This window comes from Melanostigma gelatinosum, assembly GCF_949748355.1.
Source record: "Melanostigma gelatinosum genome assembly, chromosome: 4".
Lineage (NCBI taxonomy): Eukaryota > Metazoa > Chordata > Actinopteri > Perciformes > Zoarcidae > Melanostigma > Melanostigma gelatinosum.
In genome coordinates, this window is record NC_136637.1 from 19168494 (window position 1) to 19189081 (window position 20588).

At 43.4% G+C, this 20588-nt stretch overlaps 1 protein-coding gene across 1 annotated transcript in view; it reads right to left on the reverse strand.

Annotated features, from left to right (window-relative positions):
* Positions 1 to 20588, reverse strand: part of tns3.2 (tensin 3, tandem duplicate 2) — a gene marked incomplete at its 5' end in the record, with an annotated part of 35550 nt that overhangs the window by 3812 nt on the left and 11150 nt on the right. Inside the window, 8 exons of the mRNA XM_079267407.1 lie at positions 157 to 252; positions 729 to 860; positions 1000 to 1083; positions 1682 to 2136; positions 2418 to 2577; positions 16591 to 16659; positions 16753 to 16861; positions 17941 to 18071. Coding sequence (XP_079123533.1) covers positions 157 to 252; positions 729 to 860; positions 1000 to 1083; positions 1682 to 2136; positions 2418 to 2577; positions 16591 to 16659; positions 16753 to 16861; positions 17941 to 18071 — 1236 coding nt within the window. The remainder of the gene's footprint in view (positions 1 to 156; positions 253 to 728; positions 861 to 999; positions 1084 to 1681; positions 2137 to 2417; positions 2578 to 16590; positions 16660 to 16752; positions 16862 to 17940; positions 18072 to 20588) is intronic.

The window sequence follows — 20588 nt, forward strand, 5'->3', positions numbered from 1 at the left end:
TTTTTTCATTCTTCATAATGCAATGAAGCGGTGATATGATCACATACACGTAGATGTCTGCTGTACTACGATGACTCTTAGGATTAGATTTTGGCTAAACTGTCACCAAATGTGATAAATGATTCAAGACTCTCGGTAAAGACTCAGTCTTCTCACCAAAGTAGGGCTCATTGGGGCAGCCCTTGAGACGAACTCCCTTCTGCGAGCACTCTATGAGGAAGTGTCTCACCAGCTCATTGGACAGGTCTCCCACTGCAGAAACAAACAAGATGTTCTGCATATTTCAGTATATTTTGGTTCATTTGCAGAGATATGTTGTTACTGACTGGTAGGTAAAACCCTCTGGGAATTTACTCATGACAAAAGCAATGTATATGAAGAAAGACAACATTGAATCCCTTCGTCTTCATGTCAGTGGCTCAGGAAATCTATTTCAGAGAAAAAATAATTTCAAAAATGAAATACGGTAAATCACATTGTATAACGTGTAGAGTGACTGAAAAGAGCAATGTGAAAGGTGTGATGCTTTCTTTTGTGTTGGACATGTTGGTAGAACTGTTTGGACCTTTGATCAATTCACAAATCATTTCTGTATCTATAAAAACCACACGCGTGTGTTTAGAAATCACCACTAAAGGCTGTATATGTTTTCTCCCAATAGAAGACAGTTTCTGTAAAAAAGGAATCAAATCCAGGAAAAACTTTGTCAGAGGACAATGCCAGCCTACCTTTCTTACTCTGTTGTAACACGGACGGAGGGGGCGTGGCCACCTTCATAGCCAACCCGTACGCCCCGCGAAATGAATGGCTGTCTCTGACAATGAACGAGCCCGGCTCTTTGTCCTTTAGCACTGTGATGGCTGCTCAGTAGGTCAACAGGAAGAGGAAAACAGAGATAAGCTGAAGTTAGAATCATCGTGTTCATACTGCACAAGGAGCGTATTATCTGTATGGAAGTGTCCGCTTGGCTGGCCTGTCCTGTCCAACACCAATATTTACCTTGGTCTCTTGAAATGTCGGGCTTGTACCAGAACTTGGAAGTGTCCTGAACAAACTTCACAGTGTCCTGCTTAGTGCCAAAGTCTGCAAGACACAGATTAAGACTCTGCGTTAGGTTTCAGACTGGCTTTTGCCCAAATATGGCAAGACAGGGCAGAGAACATGAAGTCAGAGGGACCGGTTCAAGGGTCAGTACACCCAAATGACAAATATCACTCAACCCTGTTTATATATAAGCAATGTTTGTGGTTCTAAAAAAACGGAACATTTTAAAAACTCAACGTGTAATTACAAAAACAATGAGCCAGTTACCCACGAACAATCTACAGAATATCCTGCAAGCAGTACGATGGAGTATAAGTTATAATTCAAATATTACGTGTTTTTATCCCAGAATATTAAAACACATTTCTTGTAATATCATGACTTTGCTCTCAACATATAGCATTAGGACTTTCTCTCATCTGACTATTGCTTGTAAAATTGACTTCATTCTCGTAATATCACTTTTTTGAAAGTACAACTTTATTCTCAAAATGCCAGATTTACATCGCCAAACCGTAATAACTTGGTCAGTGTTCAATGTGTCATTTAGGTTAGCTGGACGTTTCTAAGAGAGAGAGGGAATGAAATGAATGAATGAACGCCAGAGACAGAGAGACAACAATCGGTGACAGTATACCTGCTCCAGGCGACGGGGCCCCACTGAGTCCCCTGAAGGGGTCGGGGGTCACGGAGGATGAGAAAGGGATGCTGAGACTGCTGCCACTGTGAGGGCTGGAAAACCCGCTAAGAGACGGGGAGCGGGAGCCAAGCTCTCCCCCCTCGCCCCCTCTCCTCTTCTCAGGCAGCAGTGGAGGGAGGCCCCCGTATCCCCCGAGGTTCAGACTCCCGAGGCCCTCCATGGCCTCCAGCAGGCTGTGCTCCAGGCCGCCGTTCCCCAACAACAACGAGGACAAGTCCGCGCTGTCTGTCTCCCTGCGGACCCCCGAACCTCCGCCCACGCCTCTCAGAGCCCCCCGGGGAGAGCTGTGGGCATTGGGAGTGCTGAGGGAGAGGGGAGGTGAGGGCTGGAGGGAATACGGGGAGTTCAGGGAGTTTGGAGTTCGGTCATGCCACACAGGAGGAGGAGTGGAGCTGCAGAAGAGAAGTAGGGAGGAGGAGAGACAGAAAGACACACAAGGGTCCAAATAATCCGTAAATATGTCAATATTTTGAACAAGACAAATAAAAGCATGACAAGTCTAGTATCAAAGACATTGAAAATGGAAATTGATGAACATTAATCATCCCATTTGGCTTTTTACATTATTTTGGCCATGCTTTCTTGTTGTTATGACGCATCATGCGGCGCCATGAGCCAGCCCTTACATGGCACACTGTTGTATGAACACCAGAAGCGGACCGGATGCGTGTACCTGTCTGTGTGTGTGAGGGGGCTGATGTCTGATGACATGGAGTACATGGAGCCAAAGATCCTCTGACAGGAAGCGGGAGTGACCGACACTTCTGAGCTGAACAGCTCTCCCTCTGTGGAGCCGCCGGCGTGGTTCATGCTGTCCAGGAAACTCCGGGAATCTGAGGAAAAGACACACGAGAAAAAACAAATCGTCAAAACTCTTTTCCCACGCACTTCTCAAATATCAAATACGAACCAGGCATACTGAGTTACTTTGTTCCATAAACTATAATAACTGCCGATACTACTCCCACGACTGGTACTTCTGTCGTTGGGACCTGACATTTGTTTGGATTATAAAACCATCAACGTGTATCAGCAGAGTAGAATTGGACCGTTTCTTTTACCTTCATTTATTCAGGTAATGAATCCTGGCAGCAGGACATTTTTACAAATCAGAAAAGTTAGGGTTAGGGTTAAAATATTGCAAACCTCATCTATTACATCATAGTTTCCTGCCGCGTCATCTCATGTCAACTTCTTGTCTATAACTACTACGTAAATAGTTTCAATGCACTTTCATAGTTTCACAGTACTAAGACTTTTTTTTAACCAAAATTGCGACTGTTTCCTCGTAACATTGCCACTTTTTAGTTGAGTTATTTCTCTAAATCTCAGCATTTCTTTCCTAAACGTCAGTGTGTTTGTTTCAGCAAGACCTGAAGAAATCAAAATGTAATATCCTCAGATTGCCATTTTAATCAGTCTGAATCATTCGCGTCTAATAATACAGTGCTTACTTGACGCTAACCCTCAAAGACAACAAAGCGGTATTTCTTGTTTCCCTTGTCCCCTGCCCCTTAGACAACCAGTCCACCACTGGACGCACTGTTATGCGAATATATTAGATCTTTGGAAAGAGCTAGGCTAGCTGTTTCCAACTATACCTTCACTCTTTATGCTAAGCTGTGCCGCTGCTACGGCCTCGTAATTGAAGCACAGACATGGCATGATCATTGTAATTAGTTTAAGCTTACTTCGGAGACCTTGTACAAACTCCAGCGGCAGTACTCTGCATCATGATAATCATGACGGTAGAGCAGAGATTGACAGCGTACAATAGGAGCAGAGGTGTGCGTGTGTGTGTGCGTGCGTGTGTGTGTGTGTGTGTGTGTGTGTGGGGGGGGGGGGATGTAGGGGGGAGAGCACTCCAAACATGACATTCTGACAACACAGTGTATCATTCAGCAAACACGAGGGCAGGCCTCCTCAGGCCACGGACGGGCCTGTGAAGTGCGATGAGTCACCGTGTAAAGAGTCGATCATTATAAAGAGGCTCCTTGTTCGGCCGGCTCTCCACCCCCCCCCCCCCACCCCCCTCTCTCTTCCGCTCCTTCCCTCCATTCAAGCACTCTGAGATGGACGGATTTGGACTCAGCTTTGTCTGCGATCATATTGGACGAGCTGCATCGTCTTCGAGTGGATTATATAATCACACGTGGGCTGTTAATGAATTTGAAAAATCTTTGAGTGTCGCACGATTCACCGGCAACACACACACACACACACACACGCACACGCACTAACAGTTTACAGTATTAAGCAGTTAAAATACGCTCCACCTCAACCAACTATGAAATTAAAACATGCTGTTTACACGTTCATATTATGAAATACTACCTGCCTGTGTAGTGATACAGCATATTGAAAGGGGGCATTCTACTTAACAAGCATGTCTACTTTTAATACTTAAAGTATTTTATTGATGAGCATGAATGTTCAATTTAGATTTTTAGAATCACACAAGCTGTGATAAAAACTGACCCACGGGTCCCAAAAGCTCCACGTTCACTGGGTGTCAATTGATTTTTGATTCATTGTTGTGGAATTTGAACCACTATGATGACAATTAACAGGCACTGTCAGTTTTAGCCCATCATCCTTACATTTTGCCGTTGCTACTTTTATTTCGCGATAAGGATAAGGATAAGGTTTATTGTCATCGTAAAAAGATACAACGAAATTAAGTTTCAAAGGATCTGAATAGTTCCTCCACCACTGATTAATTGTTTATGGTTCAACATGACTTTCCCACGGCTGGATGTTCCCCACACTCATTTCTATAGTGACAACATTATGTGCGGTGTGTCAGATATCCACAGGTCTGACTTCGCTGGCAGCTACTGCGAGCAGGACTCTTTAAACATACTAAAAGTTATGTTTTGTGTCTTAAGTGTCTATCTGGCTGTCAGTTCATCAATGTATTTATTATAGAAGCACACAATATATTAATTGGTTTAATAATAACTGTTGAACATGAGGAAGTACATTTACTCAGGATTTGGAGGACTACATTTCGGCAAGTACTTTTTTGTACTTTTTACTCAAAACGTTGATTTAATTCACGTTTGTTTCATTTGATTTGCCCGCGGTTACTACTTACTGTATATGACAGATTAAAAGTTTGACGTACAAAACATTTGATTGTTGTATTAATTACTATCCATTGCTGAAGGTTCAACATGAATTTGGCTCTACTTGGGCCACTTACATGTTAATGCATTAGTAATGTAACACTTATATATGCAGCAATATCTCGCTTTCATGCTTTTGAATCTGGATTGCAATACTTTTGCTTGAGGAGGAGTTTTTGTTTTACATTTTTTATATTGCTATACTTATACTTAAGTTAAGGATCTCATTACTGCGCCTATCACTGTTATATACTGATATATATCACTATATATCACTATATATCACTATATATCACTGATATATTGAGCAATACTTGCTCAAGAATATGTAACCAGTATCAGTTAGTATACATTTTGCTATGTATAATTGTCTATTTAAAAAAAAAAAAAAAGTTATGATGGTTTGGTGCCATCTGATACTCCCAGTGGAACATCTAATACACCACACACAAGTTCAGTACTCAACTCGCTCTCCTAGGGGTTAAAGGTCAAGAGCACTGAGCTGGTTATGTTGTGACCTGCCTCTGATTGGACCCAAACCTCTCATCGCCGACACGCAGACTCATGCGCTGCTCAGAAAATAAGAGAATCCACAGTTAGAGTTGTTGTTGCTCCATGAAGAAAACAAACACAAAATGAGGGGAATGCTCTGAGGATTCCTCAAACATTCCCACAGTCCCTGTCAGCTTCTCTCTCTCTTGGGACGTTTCTCAGAGAGCAGCCGAGCTTCGTCTCTCTCCGTTCCCACGGCTGACTGTCCTCACCGTGGTTTGTCACATCTGCTGCACCGCAGCTCGTCCAGTTAATTACAGAAGAGCCCAATCTGTGGCAACGATGGCTGGCCTCACCCTGACCCCTGACCTCAGACCAGACTCGAGCTCTGTGAGGCTCCGCTGGTCGTCATTACACCCTAATACACCTTTCACCTCCTGTATCCACGCCGCACAGTATCCATAGCTACTCACTTTCAGCTGAAGAAACTCGGAGAGAGGACTGAGAAGGAGAACAGCCCCCAGTGAGCCTCGTGTCAAACAGACGGGGTCTCCAAAAGAGTCACATTTACTGCCGTTTTCTGATCTTGCAATGCCGTGATTTAAAGGTTTGGTCAGGGTTAGGCATTAAAACGTGGCTAGGGTTGGGCAAAGGTAATTGTTCGGGTTAGAATAAGTACTTCATTAGCGTTAGTGGAGCTACGTCGTCATGGTGACACTTAACACTTGAGGTTAGGGAGCGATGGCGGTCGTGGTAATAAGAGACTAACGTCAATTGCAGACAGGAAACGAAAAGCAGTTTCTGGTGTTTGCTCTCGTCTGGATCTGAAATAAAGTCACTACCTTCTCATTTGTTTCATGAATGTTGTGCTTCGGCTTCTTTATGCCGACATAAACACGGAGTTTGTCATTTCGGGGTATTCTCTGAAACTGAGACTGATGCTGAGTTTTTTTGTGGACAGACAGTCAGGGACTTTTGGATAACTGGCGCGAAATCCAGTAATGTTTATTAATGTATGCTGTCCCAGTTAATTAAATGAACCAGTAAATACATACAAATACAGTTTGTGACTTATATCTAAAATTTAGCAATTATTGGCTTTTTTCATGTAGGCGAAGCACTTGTACCGCTGCTTGTGTTTGGACAACATTTAACATTTCAGTCTGGTTTGTTTAATGTCGTCATGAAGCAAGTATGTTTTTGGTGTTGTTACTGAATGTCAGGTATTGTATTGGCACAGTATTTGGTCAATTCCGAGTGATACTCGGCTCTGGCCTTCAACTTTTTTTTTAAGTTTTTGTTTTTTCAACTGTTTTTCTGTCCATTGTTTTCTCCTCCCTCGCGCAGCTCCGGGTGAGTACAAAAGCCTCTTCAGTTCGGGTCGAACTGTGCAAAACCAATTCCAGATGGCACAGACGCATGTGGGCACGCCTGCCAGCCTCCACCAGCCAATAGCCCCCGCCCATAACCCATAACACACACACACACTTTCCTGATCGTGGAGAGAAACGGTTACATGGCTCAGACTGAAACTGTGCGCATACCTTCATGCTTTGTCTGGAGATAATCCAATTAATCAATCAAACCACAGTGAGGTCATCTGGAGCTAATATTTCTCTTCATATTTCTCATCTCAGACCACGCAGGTGGTTGCATAAACAGAATGGTATGAAAGGCAAGGCACAGAAAAACAAGAGAAGAGGAAAGAAGAGAAACATACAGCCGTCGCACGTCCGGTGAAGCTGAGGAGCTCCTGTGTTGTGTTGTGACAAAGAAACGCTTCTCTCTTCCAAACATTTACTCTCTGAGCAGCATCTCATTAGACAGGAGGGTGAGCCTACACACATGCATAAACACAGTGATGCATGTGGAGTTATGCAGAACAACAGTGGGTCCGCAGACTCCCTGCTGACCACAGGAATGTGAGTGCAAGCACTTTGTATGCATACACACACACACACACACGCACGCACACACACACACACATACACACACACACACATACACACAGAGACTGAGGCTGACATGTCTGAAGGTCTACAGCATGTTACAGCTGTTCACAGCGATCACAGGCTTCGGCTTCTCAGGGGGACGAAGGGAAAAGGGAACGAAAGAGCAACTCTGAGAGGAAATAGGAACACAATGAGGAGGAAGACACCTGCTGTGATCCTTCGGCCCACTGAAAAATATTGGCTGAGTAATAATGAGTCGGTTTTAAAATATTAAGTTGTTTTTGATAATCTACGTTAAATTAAAATCATGGATATAAACCTAAACTCTGTGAGGCAGATCAATCACGATACTGTTTTAATTATGTGAACTGACAATAACGTTGCTTTTTACATTATAAATGTTGCTGCAGTGTTGACCTCTAAAGCTGGTGCTGACAAATGAAATGGCAGGAATTCCTATAATTAATATGTGATCAACAATATCCTCAGCCAGTGTCTTAAAACTGCATTCATCTGACTGCAGCTGCTCAATGCTCCACTTTCCTCACCAGCTAGTCGCTAACTGAATCTGTCTGCTGTTCACTGTGGGTTTGATGAGTGACTGAATTACACAGTAAATGATTGTAAGACCAGAAACGATGAGCTAAAAGAGGCTTAAAGCTCAGTAGAGCTGCAGAGTTTGTGATAATTCCTTGTGATCCTTAGCAGGTAGTGATCTGATCCTTTAATAATAATAATAAAACAATGCTTTAGTCGAGCTTTAAGGACTATTGAGTGATTTCTGCCAGAGGTTGTGCAGCTCTCTCCTTGGTATCACTTGGTGCTGCATCAGAATGCGATCAGTTGTCGCCCAGTGACCCTCCCTCCTTCAGTAAAAATCAATCAGCCTCAGACCCTGCTGTGTCTTACCTCCTCCTCCTCCTCCTCCTCCTCCTCCTATACAGAAACAGAATTTTCCTATAAAAGTGGACAAACTATTAGGCGGTCGTCTGTAAATCAGATTCCTCTGCTCTTTCTTGGCGTGCTAACGGACAGCTTTATCGACTTAGCGAGGTGGCAGAGGAGAGGCTGAGGTTACGAGCTAGCCGAGGAGGGAGTGAAGAATAACAGCGCTACCAACGAGTGGAGGGAGAGAAACAGGGTGAAGAGTAACGGCAGTCAAGGCGGTTTTGAAAGAAAACCGCAGTCAGAGACAAGTTGACTGATGAAGAATATGTCTGACTCTCTCTTGTCAGAGTTTAGGATCATATGTGAAGATACGGAGGCTCAGTTTTCCAATAGCTCAAAATGAATATCAGTGTTTTTCATATCTGAAGGGAAGTCTTAACTCCAAAAAAATGTCCTCGATATTTGATCATGGTTTGAAGCTGAAGTGAAATTCCTCAGCTTTCACCCATCTGGGGAAGTGATCATGGATCATAAGTAGTTCTCCTGGTGGGTCCAAACGCGTCTGTAGTTATGACATGCCGCCGTGTTGCAGGAATTACTTGTTGGTCTTGAAAGATCTTTACAGACGACGCTCAGCTGTAGCTCAACTGTATCACAGAGTTCGGGGGGCTGTCAAAATGTGGGAGGAAAGTAAAGGTTGTTTAGACATCTCGGACATTAATCTGTTGTTTCAATAGTATTTCAAAAAAATAGATTTTAAAGTGGAAACCCCCCTAGCGTGGTATTACTGTTGCATAGACAACCGGATCGCTGTCCGTTTTCCTAAGATCTTAGAAACTACCAACAACACAGGGATACACTGCATTTTGTTTTCCACAGTCACTTTGGTTGTTCCACTGTCTGCAATTTTTCCGCTCTTGGCGCGAGGTAACTGCAAGAAACTTTCATGGATACTCATTGGTTGGGGATGGCCACCGACAGTGACCAGGAAAAACAAAAGTGAAATCCTATTCCTGTTTTGGTTGCGCAATGGTTGATGCACGCCCTTTATGTATGTAAATCCAGCCTTCATTTCCTGGGAGATCGTATCCGGTGGCAGAAAGAATAGCATACTGAAAACGAGGCTTATAGGGGACCAATATGAACGCTGATGGTGTCATTATTCTACAGCCATTGCATTGTGCAATCAACATTTCCTTCATAACGGTAAGTTAAAGCAAAACAACTTGTGTATTGACAGTTTAAGTTGTAGTGACCTACTTCATGCTGATGAAATAACAACATGTCTTCACAGCTTTAGTTTTAATCAAGACACCAATATCAGCGTCTACCGGGAGCTGTCCACAGTTCTGATGCCATCGGGTCACACTGACTCCAGGTTCCTAAACTTCACTAGCACTGTGTTTTATGCTACTTTCTTTACCTGCAAGTGCATCCATATTACTTTAGGATATACGGTCAACAATCCAAAATAGATCATTAATACATAAAGAGTGCTGGACGCTAGCAGTGATCCACAATAACAAAGCTGTACTCTGTCGCACTGGTTTCTGTGCAACATCCTGTTTGATTGTTGATCGCTTTGATTGGATTTGTCAAATATGCATATAGCCAACCCCTGTTAAGTTTTTGGGGGGAGTTATTTTGTATGCAAATCAAAAGTCTAAGGATAGAGGGTATCATATAGAGTGCTCTCCTGGCTCCAGACCTCTAAATCAACATCTACATCCCTCATGTATTAATAAGAATCCAACTAAGTCTGCTGTTGACAGATATTTAAACACCAGAATTTAAGAATATCATCGTCAGCTAGCTACATCCATTAAAAATATAGCGACATAAAATGACAACAAGCATATCAAACACAAAGTATAGAAAAGTTTCTTTCATCCTTTTGAATATGTCTTAAATCTTCCAGAATAACATTCATTCAACTGCTCCGAGCAACTAATCATTCCATGTCAACTGAAATTTGAAAAAAACATATGAAATAAATAAAAGCGTTGCTTGCTACTGGTTAGGGCACAAGAAAACAAAATGGCCTCCCCTCCCAACAAGAAGCCAACTAACATGAACTCAAAGTCTAGCTGAAGGAAAGAAGTGAAATACTTAACTTCTCTGCTTTCCTTAGAGAGAGCATGTCCCATAGTCTGCGTATAGATCCAAGACTGCCCGTAGTTTTGTGTCTTGTTGCCATGGTGTTATCTACTGTATAGTGTAGATATACCAGACACCATTAAGTCATTCCATGTAGGAACACTGATGCTCTGGTGCATCTCACACAGACTGAGCTCGTGACACCACAGACCACTTGTCGAGGAACGCTCTCGGCAAACAAAATCCTTGTTTCCTTCTTACACTTTGGTCTCTGCACCCTGAACTGGCCTTCTCTCCGCTGCGTTGTCAACATTTTCCGTCCTTGTGGATTCAAATTCCGGCCTTTTTTTTGCCCTTCCCGGCAGTCCTGTGAAAGCCGAATGTTTCTCACACAGCAGACAGTCTGTACAGCGTCTCGTAGCAGCGCTCCCTAATAACTTTTTTCCCCCATAGGAAATTATTAATTTCCCCCAATCTCACATGTGGCAGCGACTGTTGTCCATCTGCTTTCAACAAACGTTCCTGTTGTGGGGCTGAACTATCAATGAATCTGACAGTTATTTTCTGAATTCATCCAGAATTGTTTGGTCCACAATATGTCATAAGATATGGAGAAATGATCTGCACAGTTTGGTAATCCAGGTAAATATTCAGTGTTCATCGATTCATATATGTTGCATTGTATGCTTGCCTGTCATCAAATTTGACATTTTTGCATGAAGACCTGGTGTGCAGTGACTGAAGAACTCCTAGTTTACACTTGCACTTTATCGGAATAAATCACTTGAAAATGTAGTGAGCACATTGTTGCAATTTGATCTATTATTATCATCGCCAATTTACAAGGTTATATCCAGAAGCTGTGGTGGAAATTAGAGGTAAAATATTGTCCAATTTTCTGAGGTCCAAGGTGTAGCTGGTAGCAAATCCTCACAAATGGGAAGCTCGCGTTGATTGATTAATCGACTAATCGTTTCTGCTCTAGTTGAGTTTGCTCTCTGCAAAACCACATGACTTCTGGAGGGCTGTAAAGGCCGAGAAATTTCACTTCATATAGGTGGCATCGAGCACACCAGCATTCCAGTTTTAACACGCGTGGAAAATATGTGCTCGACTTCCAATGTTCTCTTTGTATGAAATGACTGCAAACGTTTTGGAACCATTTAACGAGATGTAGTTTTATCGCGTGTGACATATCTGGGAGATGTGGGAAGCATTAAGCACCCCGACAAAAGAAGAAAAAAAACAGCTGAACCTCTGAAGGCTTCTGCAGAAAAAAAAGGGGGGGGGGAAAGCCTCCATGGTAAACCACCAATGCATCAGTCTTCCATGGCTGCACGTTGGAGTCCAAAATAGCCTTTAAGAGGATGAGATCATGAACGATGCAGTGGAACAAACCATCTCATCATCCCACCGAGTGTGAGACGTCAGAGGGGCTGCATACATACAGCTGTCCAGAGCCACACAACAAAGGTATTTTCATGCACAAAGAGACAGAGAGACAAAGTTTGGATGGGGGTTGTTTCTTGAAAAGAGAAAAGGCATCTGACAAAAAAAACGAATTCCAGAAGCTGTCTGCAAATACCAGCGGCCTGGAGGAGAGATGTGAAGTGTTTCTGTGCATGTGTACCCTCCTTAAAATTCCCAGGAGAGACAGAGATAACGCTGTATAAACAGGAGAGAGAACGAGGAGAACACAGGAAGAAAAATCCTGCTGAGAGAAGGAGAAACAATGTCGAACGCACGGAGGAAGGGAAAAGGTGTTAGAGTTCATAAACGCTCTCTGACAAAGCTCTCTGACACACATGTGCATGCTCGTACGTACCGAGGGACGCAGTCATGGTGTGACACTCTCTGAAGTCTCCCGTTATTTGCCGGTTTCCTGTTTTAGGATCACTCCTTCACCTTCCTGTTCCAAAGTCTCTATCTCTGTCTGGTATGTTTTGCCTCCCAGTGTGCATGAAACTCTCCCTATTACCAGAATCTCCTCCTCTCCTCTTTCTCCTGAAAGCAATCTGAGCCCCGACTCGTAGAAGTTTTTGTCTTTTTTTTTTTTCAGTGGCTGGATCGTTTCGCCGCCATGCCCGGATCCTTGCGTTCCCCCAGATGGAAAAAGAAAAATAAGCTCCCCGTTTGTTCCCGGCTTGTTGTGACACAGCTTCACTTCTGGGTTTGTATGGAGGGAGGGACAAGAGGTAGAGAACTGCTCCCCCCCTCCCCTCCATGCATGTCTACATACCCTCCCTCCTCTTCCTCTCACTGACCACTGAGCATTGTTCCTGCTGGGCCACTGCAAGCACTTTCCCCCAATCAGAATGGACTCCAGTGGTCAGAGGTCATATGTGGCCTTTTATGGACCAGAGAGGAGGAGGTGGTGGTGGTGGTGGTCGGGTAGGGAGGGAGGGAGGGAGGGGGGGGGGGGGGGGGTGTCTCTATGGCCTCTCTGTCAAGGCATGTGTGTCCACTCCCACCATCTGCTCGCCACAAACACAGAGACAAAGGCATGCAGACACACACTGACTATGTCTCCTGCCATGTGTCTAATCTTAGCACATCATAAATTGCACCATACAGCTCTTGATTGAATTGTGTTGAGTTTACTTGTGTGTCAGTGGGGGACATGTGCTGCGTGCATTATTTTAACCTGTCCCGTGTCACAGGAAATGAGCTCTGTCCATCTGTGACAACCTCAAAAAGCATGAGAAAAGGACAGTGACTGAAGAGTACGTTGCTGTCTCGTGTTCGTCCCTCTATTAAAGGAGTCGTTTTTTTACATTTTGGGTACGTTTATTCACGTTCATGTAAGAACATTACCACGATATGGCTGTTCAGTATGAAGCCGGTTAGCGTAGCTCGGCGTAAAGACCGGAAACGGGGGGGGAAGCACTGAAAACCTTTAAGATGTATCGTCGCTCTCGTTCATCACTGACAACAAATCCAATCGTCTGAAGGAGGAGGAGAGGTTTCCCCTGTCCTCTCTGCCCACTCCCCAGTACTTTCTCCTGCCCTTTGACCCCTGAGGTTCAGACAGTCAAGTGTTTGTCTGAACCAACCATCTGCCTTCGCTAAAGCCTCGGCTCATCACAGCATCTACATTCCTTTGGCCGAAACCTGCGTCCGCTGGCTGAGAGCTTCTGCATTTATCGCTGTTTATTTTGATTCGGCCACAAGTACACAAAGGAAATGTTATTATATAATATTTTAGGGCTGCGCTTTGTCGTCACTAGGAAATGAAAGTACAGAGGCAGCAGCAGAGTTCGTCTTTGGGTTGATGCAAGGCAAAATGCTGCCGTGACTTTGCGATGTATAAAGTATAGAACAGACAAAAAGCATGCAGTCCGTCTGTTGACGTACACTGAAAGATTTTGTTGATTTACATTTCTGTCTTTGGTTAAAGAATTTTCTTCGATGAAATACTTTTAAAACCCAATAGATGAAGTCAGAACGACAATATCTTCAAGCCAAAGGCAGACTGGTTTCTCAAATGACATGTGTGTCACCCATCAGCCACATTCCTGCATTTAAGTAATCCCTGTGAGGACTGACTTTGTGATTTTGCAGGTCAAAGGCCACCTGGGTGGTCTAACTGGGAGAAATTTGGTGTAAAAATGTTGATAGGACCTAATTTACATTGACATGTAGATCCTGAAATGCTTTTGAAACCATGCTTCTATGTAAACTCTTGTCAAATTTGAGCAGAAATTCAACTCAAAGCAACAACAATCAATATTTCTACGTTAACCATGGATGAAATGTGTAACGTGAAAGGAGTCGCTCATAGTGACATTTACTGTTTAGCTTCAGCCTTACTGCTCTCATCAACCTCTCTTCCGGCCGCAGTGATACTAAGTGAAAAAGTCCACTGTTTTATCCACAGGAGAGAGGATTAGTAAAATGTTCAGCAATAAAGTGTAGGCTGCTTATTGAAATAAACAGCATCTCTCTCTTTCTCTCTTCGCCTCTTTGGTGTTGAAAGATGCACTGCATTCATATTTTTTACATCCATATCTTAATTTATTTAGTTTTAATCTAGATGAATGACTTTTTCACTGATGTGTAGACATTTTTAACTGAAAATCCCCCAAACAGTACCTCCCTGGATCACTGTACTTCTGTAAATGTCTGTATGATAACCTCACAGCATGCACGTAACATACCAGGATCCCCGAATGTGATTAGCCCGGTGATAAAACAGTGATGAGCACAGCTGAAGGGCTCAGCAGGGCTGGCTGAGTGCTCCGCTGTTGTTTTTGGAGCTATCTGCTGCTGCCCACATTACAGTAGCCTCGGGTCAAACTGTGATCACGGTAATGACTAACATTAAGTGCAAATAATTTAAATGGGGGAATCTGAATTGTTTTCCAGACAATCGTCTGCCTTTAACGTGGGAAACAGGAAACTCTCGTCTGAAGAATCTGGTGTGTTTTTTCTGTACACAAGGAATGATGACTCTTTCATCAGCTCCTTCTCCATCCGGCCTGTTCGAAGGTGTTTACAATAAACAGGCGGATCTGCCCTTTAAGAGAATCAACTGATCCGTCTGCAATACAGAGCAAAATGTCATCATGAGTAGTTCTTTGGTTTTGTTATCAATAAATGGATGACAATATATGCTATGGTCACAATATTTGATGTGAACTGATAGTAAACAGATTTGATATTGAAATGTTTGCCGTTCAATTTTAAGATTAGAACAAGCTTGACTTGATTAACATCCTAAACATAAACAACCCTTAAAATAAAGGGCTTGGGTTGAGTTTTAAAAAAAAACTGTGCGATGCGATGAAATCACTTTTGTCTGTTTTGTCATCTGTTTCTGTTTTTGTCCTGATGCAAGACAAATTTCTCACGCAACATCAAAATGAAATGAACACCTTAAACACAGCTCTGTACACCATTTATAATTCAGCATTCGACATGTACAAATGGTCAAAATGCAAAGACTTATTCAGTCATAAACTCATCAATCGCTCCGTTCGGGTCGAACTCAGTCTCTCTCTGCTGCTTTTGAATTGTACTGCAGAATTCTGCACGTTTGCCATGATGTTATGAATCCAGTGTGTGATAGTAGAGTACATTATAAAGTATCCAGTTGACAAGCAATCAGCAAAATCTCTTCAAAATCAACATTTTAACAGGATGCATTTACTTCCGTTTCATGACTCAATGCCTCCATGTGATAATTTATAAAGGTTATTATAAAATAGTGGTTCTACCTTTAACAAATGTTGTGAATACTAATTCTAGTGTTGCCAAAATATTGCTGAATACATGTATTTCGTCCCACCCACCTGGACGCCTTGCAGAGGGTCACATATTTAGAAATACTTTGTTCCTTTTAGCCATTTGTTTTTGTTGGTTTTGGACTATTAAAGTAGAGAAACTTGGTATTTGTTGTTGTTTTCTGCTTCATTATTTTGCCGAGGCCAGTTATGTTCAGCAGCTCCTCCAAACCTTTAGCTGAGGTGAAGGCAGGCAGTCAAGTCAGGATACAAAGATGGAAAACCTGATTTGCTTGTCCTTCAGATTTACCATCCTTTTCATACTTCACAACAGAATGAGTCAACAGAAAGTGTTGAAATCATTGTTGTCCAAGATTTTGGTCGTGTTCCCACAGTAGCACCCTCCCCGTGCTAATTATTGTCGCATCATATGTTGTCTTTTTTCCCTCTGCGGTAAAAGCACAAAAGCACATGACACTCGGATCAGATATGAGACACAGCCGCTGAAAGACGCTTGTGTTTTTTGACACCACAGTAAATTTCTTCTGCAGCTGTGTGGTACATATCTCCTCGGGCAGGATGTCCCAGTAACAAAAGACCCTCCCCTCTCCTCCCAGAACAGGAAGTGAGTGGACATCCTGCCTGCAGTGGTCTCTTCCTCTGTTACCGTCAACTATTATTAGAGTCCAGTATCAGCTGTCCCTTCATGGATGTCCCAATCCATTTTATCAACTCATCCAACCGCTTTTTACCTCAAACCTGAAAATAATAAACACGCCATCTGTCTGCCTCAAGCCAGACCCGACTTACCACAAACAGAGCCATGCCCACATACACATCCAGCCAACAAAGGACAGGCCAAAGGACAGACACACACAGGTGTGTGTGTGTGTGTGTGTGTATATGGTAAATTATGCCAAGAGGACATTCCAGCCAGCCCTTGAACCCTGTCCGGCAGCAATCAGGAGCTCAAGCGTTTAAACTCTAATGGTCTCGCCAGTCACACACACACACACACACATACATGTACAGCATATGGTCACACACACTCTCTCTGGGAAGTGTACCTTGTGTCCAGCTGTGTTGGTCCCACTGCCCGCCAGTCTTGAGCTGGGACAACTCTGAGAAATGTTTCACTGGGAAGAGAAGGCAGACGCTGACAAGATTCCAAACTGAGGACACACCCACATCAAGACGCATCAAGTGTCCATTCTGACCTTATCTCTTACCGTAGGGCGTCGGAGGAGACACTGGGAAGGACGGAGTAGCAGGGACAATGTCAGGGCTGTCTGTCTGTCCCCGATAGTCCACAGTGTTGGTTTTGTAGAGCTGTCCATGCTTTAAAAAAAGAACAACAGAACAAAAGAAAGTAAGAAAGAAAATAAGGGGAAAAGTCAAAAACATGTTTTTGTAAGTCTTACAGGCGAAGAAGCCCACACACACACACACACACACACACACACACACACACACATCAGCAGACATCAGTCTTGTGATCTGTGGCTACAGCCTCTATTTTGGTGTAAACAGTTTGGCCATTCATGCCACCCAGCCGTATCTTCAGTGAGTGCAAGAGCAGAAACATCAAAAAAAAAAGAAGAGGGAGGGAGGAAGGTGGAAAAGAAACATCTACAGAGATGCAGATAAAGTTACATCATCATAATCTTTACAGACATTTGAACTGATTTTAAAGTGATACATCTTTTTCTTTTATGTAGTTCAATAACATTCACAGTCTTTGGAAGTTTTGGGAGTTCAAGACAAGTCAAGACATTAAGACCAAATTGGCGTTGTATTCGATGCAAGACCGACGTTAAACAAGCTCAAGCATAAGTCTGAAACAATAAAAAAAGTAAATAAATCCACATGAATTCAAACAGCAGTTTGAGATGCAATAACATCATTAATAAACCAAAAAATGACATGCAACAATTGCAAAGTTACCAACTAAATATTGCTTGTTACAAGATAACCAAAAAGATAATTTGGTATCTTTCACATTTGCACATGAAACTACACATCTAAAGTGAGGATTCTTAGGTGTCATAGTACATTGCACAGAAACAGTTTAAAAAACAATCATACAAGTTCCTCATGTATGTAAATTAGCATGTGACATTCTACGTCTCTTTTTGGAACTGCAGCTGACGGATAGCAGCGCTCCAGACTGCTACAAGAGCCATCAACCCCCGTCGATGCATTTTTTATTTATTTTTTAAAATCAAGACATATGTTTGGTCTCCACATACTCCTGCTAAATGCTCCCCTATGTTCACCAGCGAGTCTCTAACTGTGTCTCTCTGCTGTTTGCTGCTGAGCAGGTATAGTGTACATTTTAACAGCTTTTTTTCTCAAAACAGCTGTCTTGCTGAAAACAGTACATTTGTGTCAAAGTGTCTGCGAGGAACTGGGATCACCTGAGATGGTGAGAAGGGGGGCGTGCAGACGGGCGAGCCTCTGAAGCTCTGAGCACCACCCCGCCTCCGTCCTGGAGAATGGCGACCATCGTAGTCCGTCACGTCACTGACCTGCATCTGCTGCTTCCAACCTGAGATAACGAGAGAGGGGAGGGCGGGCGAGGGAGGCAGATAAGGAGAGCCAGACAGTCAGACAGATTATAATCTGGAATATAATCAGCCAACGAATCAAACACAGTCATGCATTCTTCCATGAAATGAAATGTCCGCAAACAGTTCGGTCTAACACAAACACAGCATTAAACAGCACTGACGCATTGTTGGGAAATGGCAATTAAAGGTGATGACAGTGGTTCATGCGTTAGCGTGTTTGTCTCTGACAAAAGCGTCTAAACGGCACTGGGCAGCTCCTGTCGTCAGGTCAGACCCTGTGTGACCAAACAAGACTTCACTGTGACCAGATGGTGGAACATTATGGCGAGTCGTCGGAAAAAAACATCTGTCGGACGATCGGCGCAGTTCTCTTTTCAGAGTCCATCATCAGGCAAGGAAGAAACACTTGAGTTCTTTTAGCTTGACAGCCAGAATCATAAAATGAACGAACTTTTCGTTTGCCTTGGTAGCTGGTTTACTTGTGCCATGAGTAGCGCAGTTAGAAGGTTATCACGCTAGAAACACTGAACAATTTGTAAAACTCTCGACAGCTCTTGTACTCAGCTAGAACACAAGTTATATTGCAGAAATGATCAAATGTTACTGTAACGCAACCTTGGAAGACTATGGAAACACCAAATACACACCGTAACATTTAACTCACTGGTCGATTGAGGTCGACCATATATGGGACCACGCTTAATTGTGCATATCAACTATAAACAGCAATGTGGAACATTGTGAACTCCGCTTTCATTGTGAGCATCTCAAGCTCGCATACCAGTCCAACTGAAACTAATCCGGTTCCTCTTCTGCACCAGAGGGCCAGCTGAGGGTGTTTTTTTTTTTTTTTTTGTACAGTGTCGAGTATCACTTGATACCCGCTGTACTTGTGAGGAGGCTATTCACTTTTGAAGACTTCAACTCCAAAGATTAGAGACAGAGGAGGAAGGAGCGCGCGATGCAGACACACTGGAGAGCGAAGTGTTGTGTCAAAACTTCAAAAGCATTCCTGATCACTTACAAACTCCTGCCTCAAAACACGGCTTTGAAAAACACACGTTTCAAACCGCTGCAGTAACTCAGCAGTGAAATATTAGTGGTAGTGCTTCAATCATGCCCTCGGGAGATTCTCAAACTCGCCTACCCACATACATACAAAAACACATGCTCCGTTTCCTGCGCTCAAATTCCATGATCGGGAGAAGAGCCACCAGACCTCTCATCGACCTGGCGCTGTACAAAAAACAGGTCAGAGGTTAAATGTCAGCGGTAATGTAACCCCGCGAGGCACATGGCCGCGGGGTTGAAGATGCAGGAGCTGTCACGGATGCTCTGGACTGTCAGGAGCTCCCATAAGAACCACCGGGCCCACTCGGGGTTAGCTTTGATGCACCAGCTGCTCCGCATGCAAAGAGCCGGGAAGCGATGATGTCACATCAAGGGTGGAGGTCGCGCCAGAAATGTGCCTCTTCCTCCTGGCTGCGTCCCAGTGGATATCAGAGGGAGTAAATCTGCCGTATGCGCCAGCGGGGGGACAAGAAACAGTGATGGAGAGCCAAAGATGGCAGACGTACCTCATGGAAACGGGAATCATCACTGTGACATGTTCAGGTTCAGGATTTTAAAAGGTTTTGCAAGTAAGTCGCGGGTCTTGACAAAGCTGTCCCAAATCAAGTCCCAAGTGCCAAACTTTTGAGTCGTAATCAAGTCATCATTTGTCTGCACAGCCAAACACACCTTTCCCCCTCTGTTCACACATTATTGGCTCCATGTCGAATTGATACTTGTTCACGCAGTTATTACAACTGTTGCTCTGTAGCTGAATGAGCAATACAGGCAGACTGCAGGTTGAAAATAATAGAAATAAATCTGAATTGCATCCGATTATATTGTAGCCTGTATGGTATGAGGTATTTGGCTATCATGAACCAATTACATAATGCCTGAATTGCATGAGCAGGTGTGTTGGAGACAATTCTGGAGAGAATGAAATCGGGTGCATTTATTTTAGGCAATGTTGTGTAATAGTAAATTTCAGTCTGTAGGCTTCACAACAGAGTCTGGCAAAGTTGTTGAGGTCATTCTAGCTTCTTGATCCGGAGGCCTTGAGGCAGACAGACAGATTGCAGACCGATGGGCCTGAATCATTTTAAAATCAGCTCTTTTTTTTGACGTCCACAAGTCTGTTAGGTTTCATGGTGCGTCACAAAAGGTGGAATAATTTTATCCTGATGTGCTGTGAAAGCAACAGGCATGCAGGTCTCAATGATGAATAGGCCAGTATGTTAAAATCCTGAACTACGACAGTTAAGAGTCCCGACGGCTCCCCGACCGCTGCTGTTATACAGAACACATGTTAAACGTGTTTGCCTTATCCCAGGTTCAAAATAGTTGACCTGCACTATTAAAACTTCCTGTTCTTTGTCAGGGTTTTAACTATTGTGTTATAGTTTAATCAGAAGGTATGCAGTGGATTGATTCTGGACCTAGAT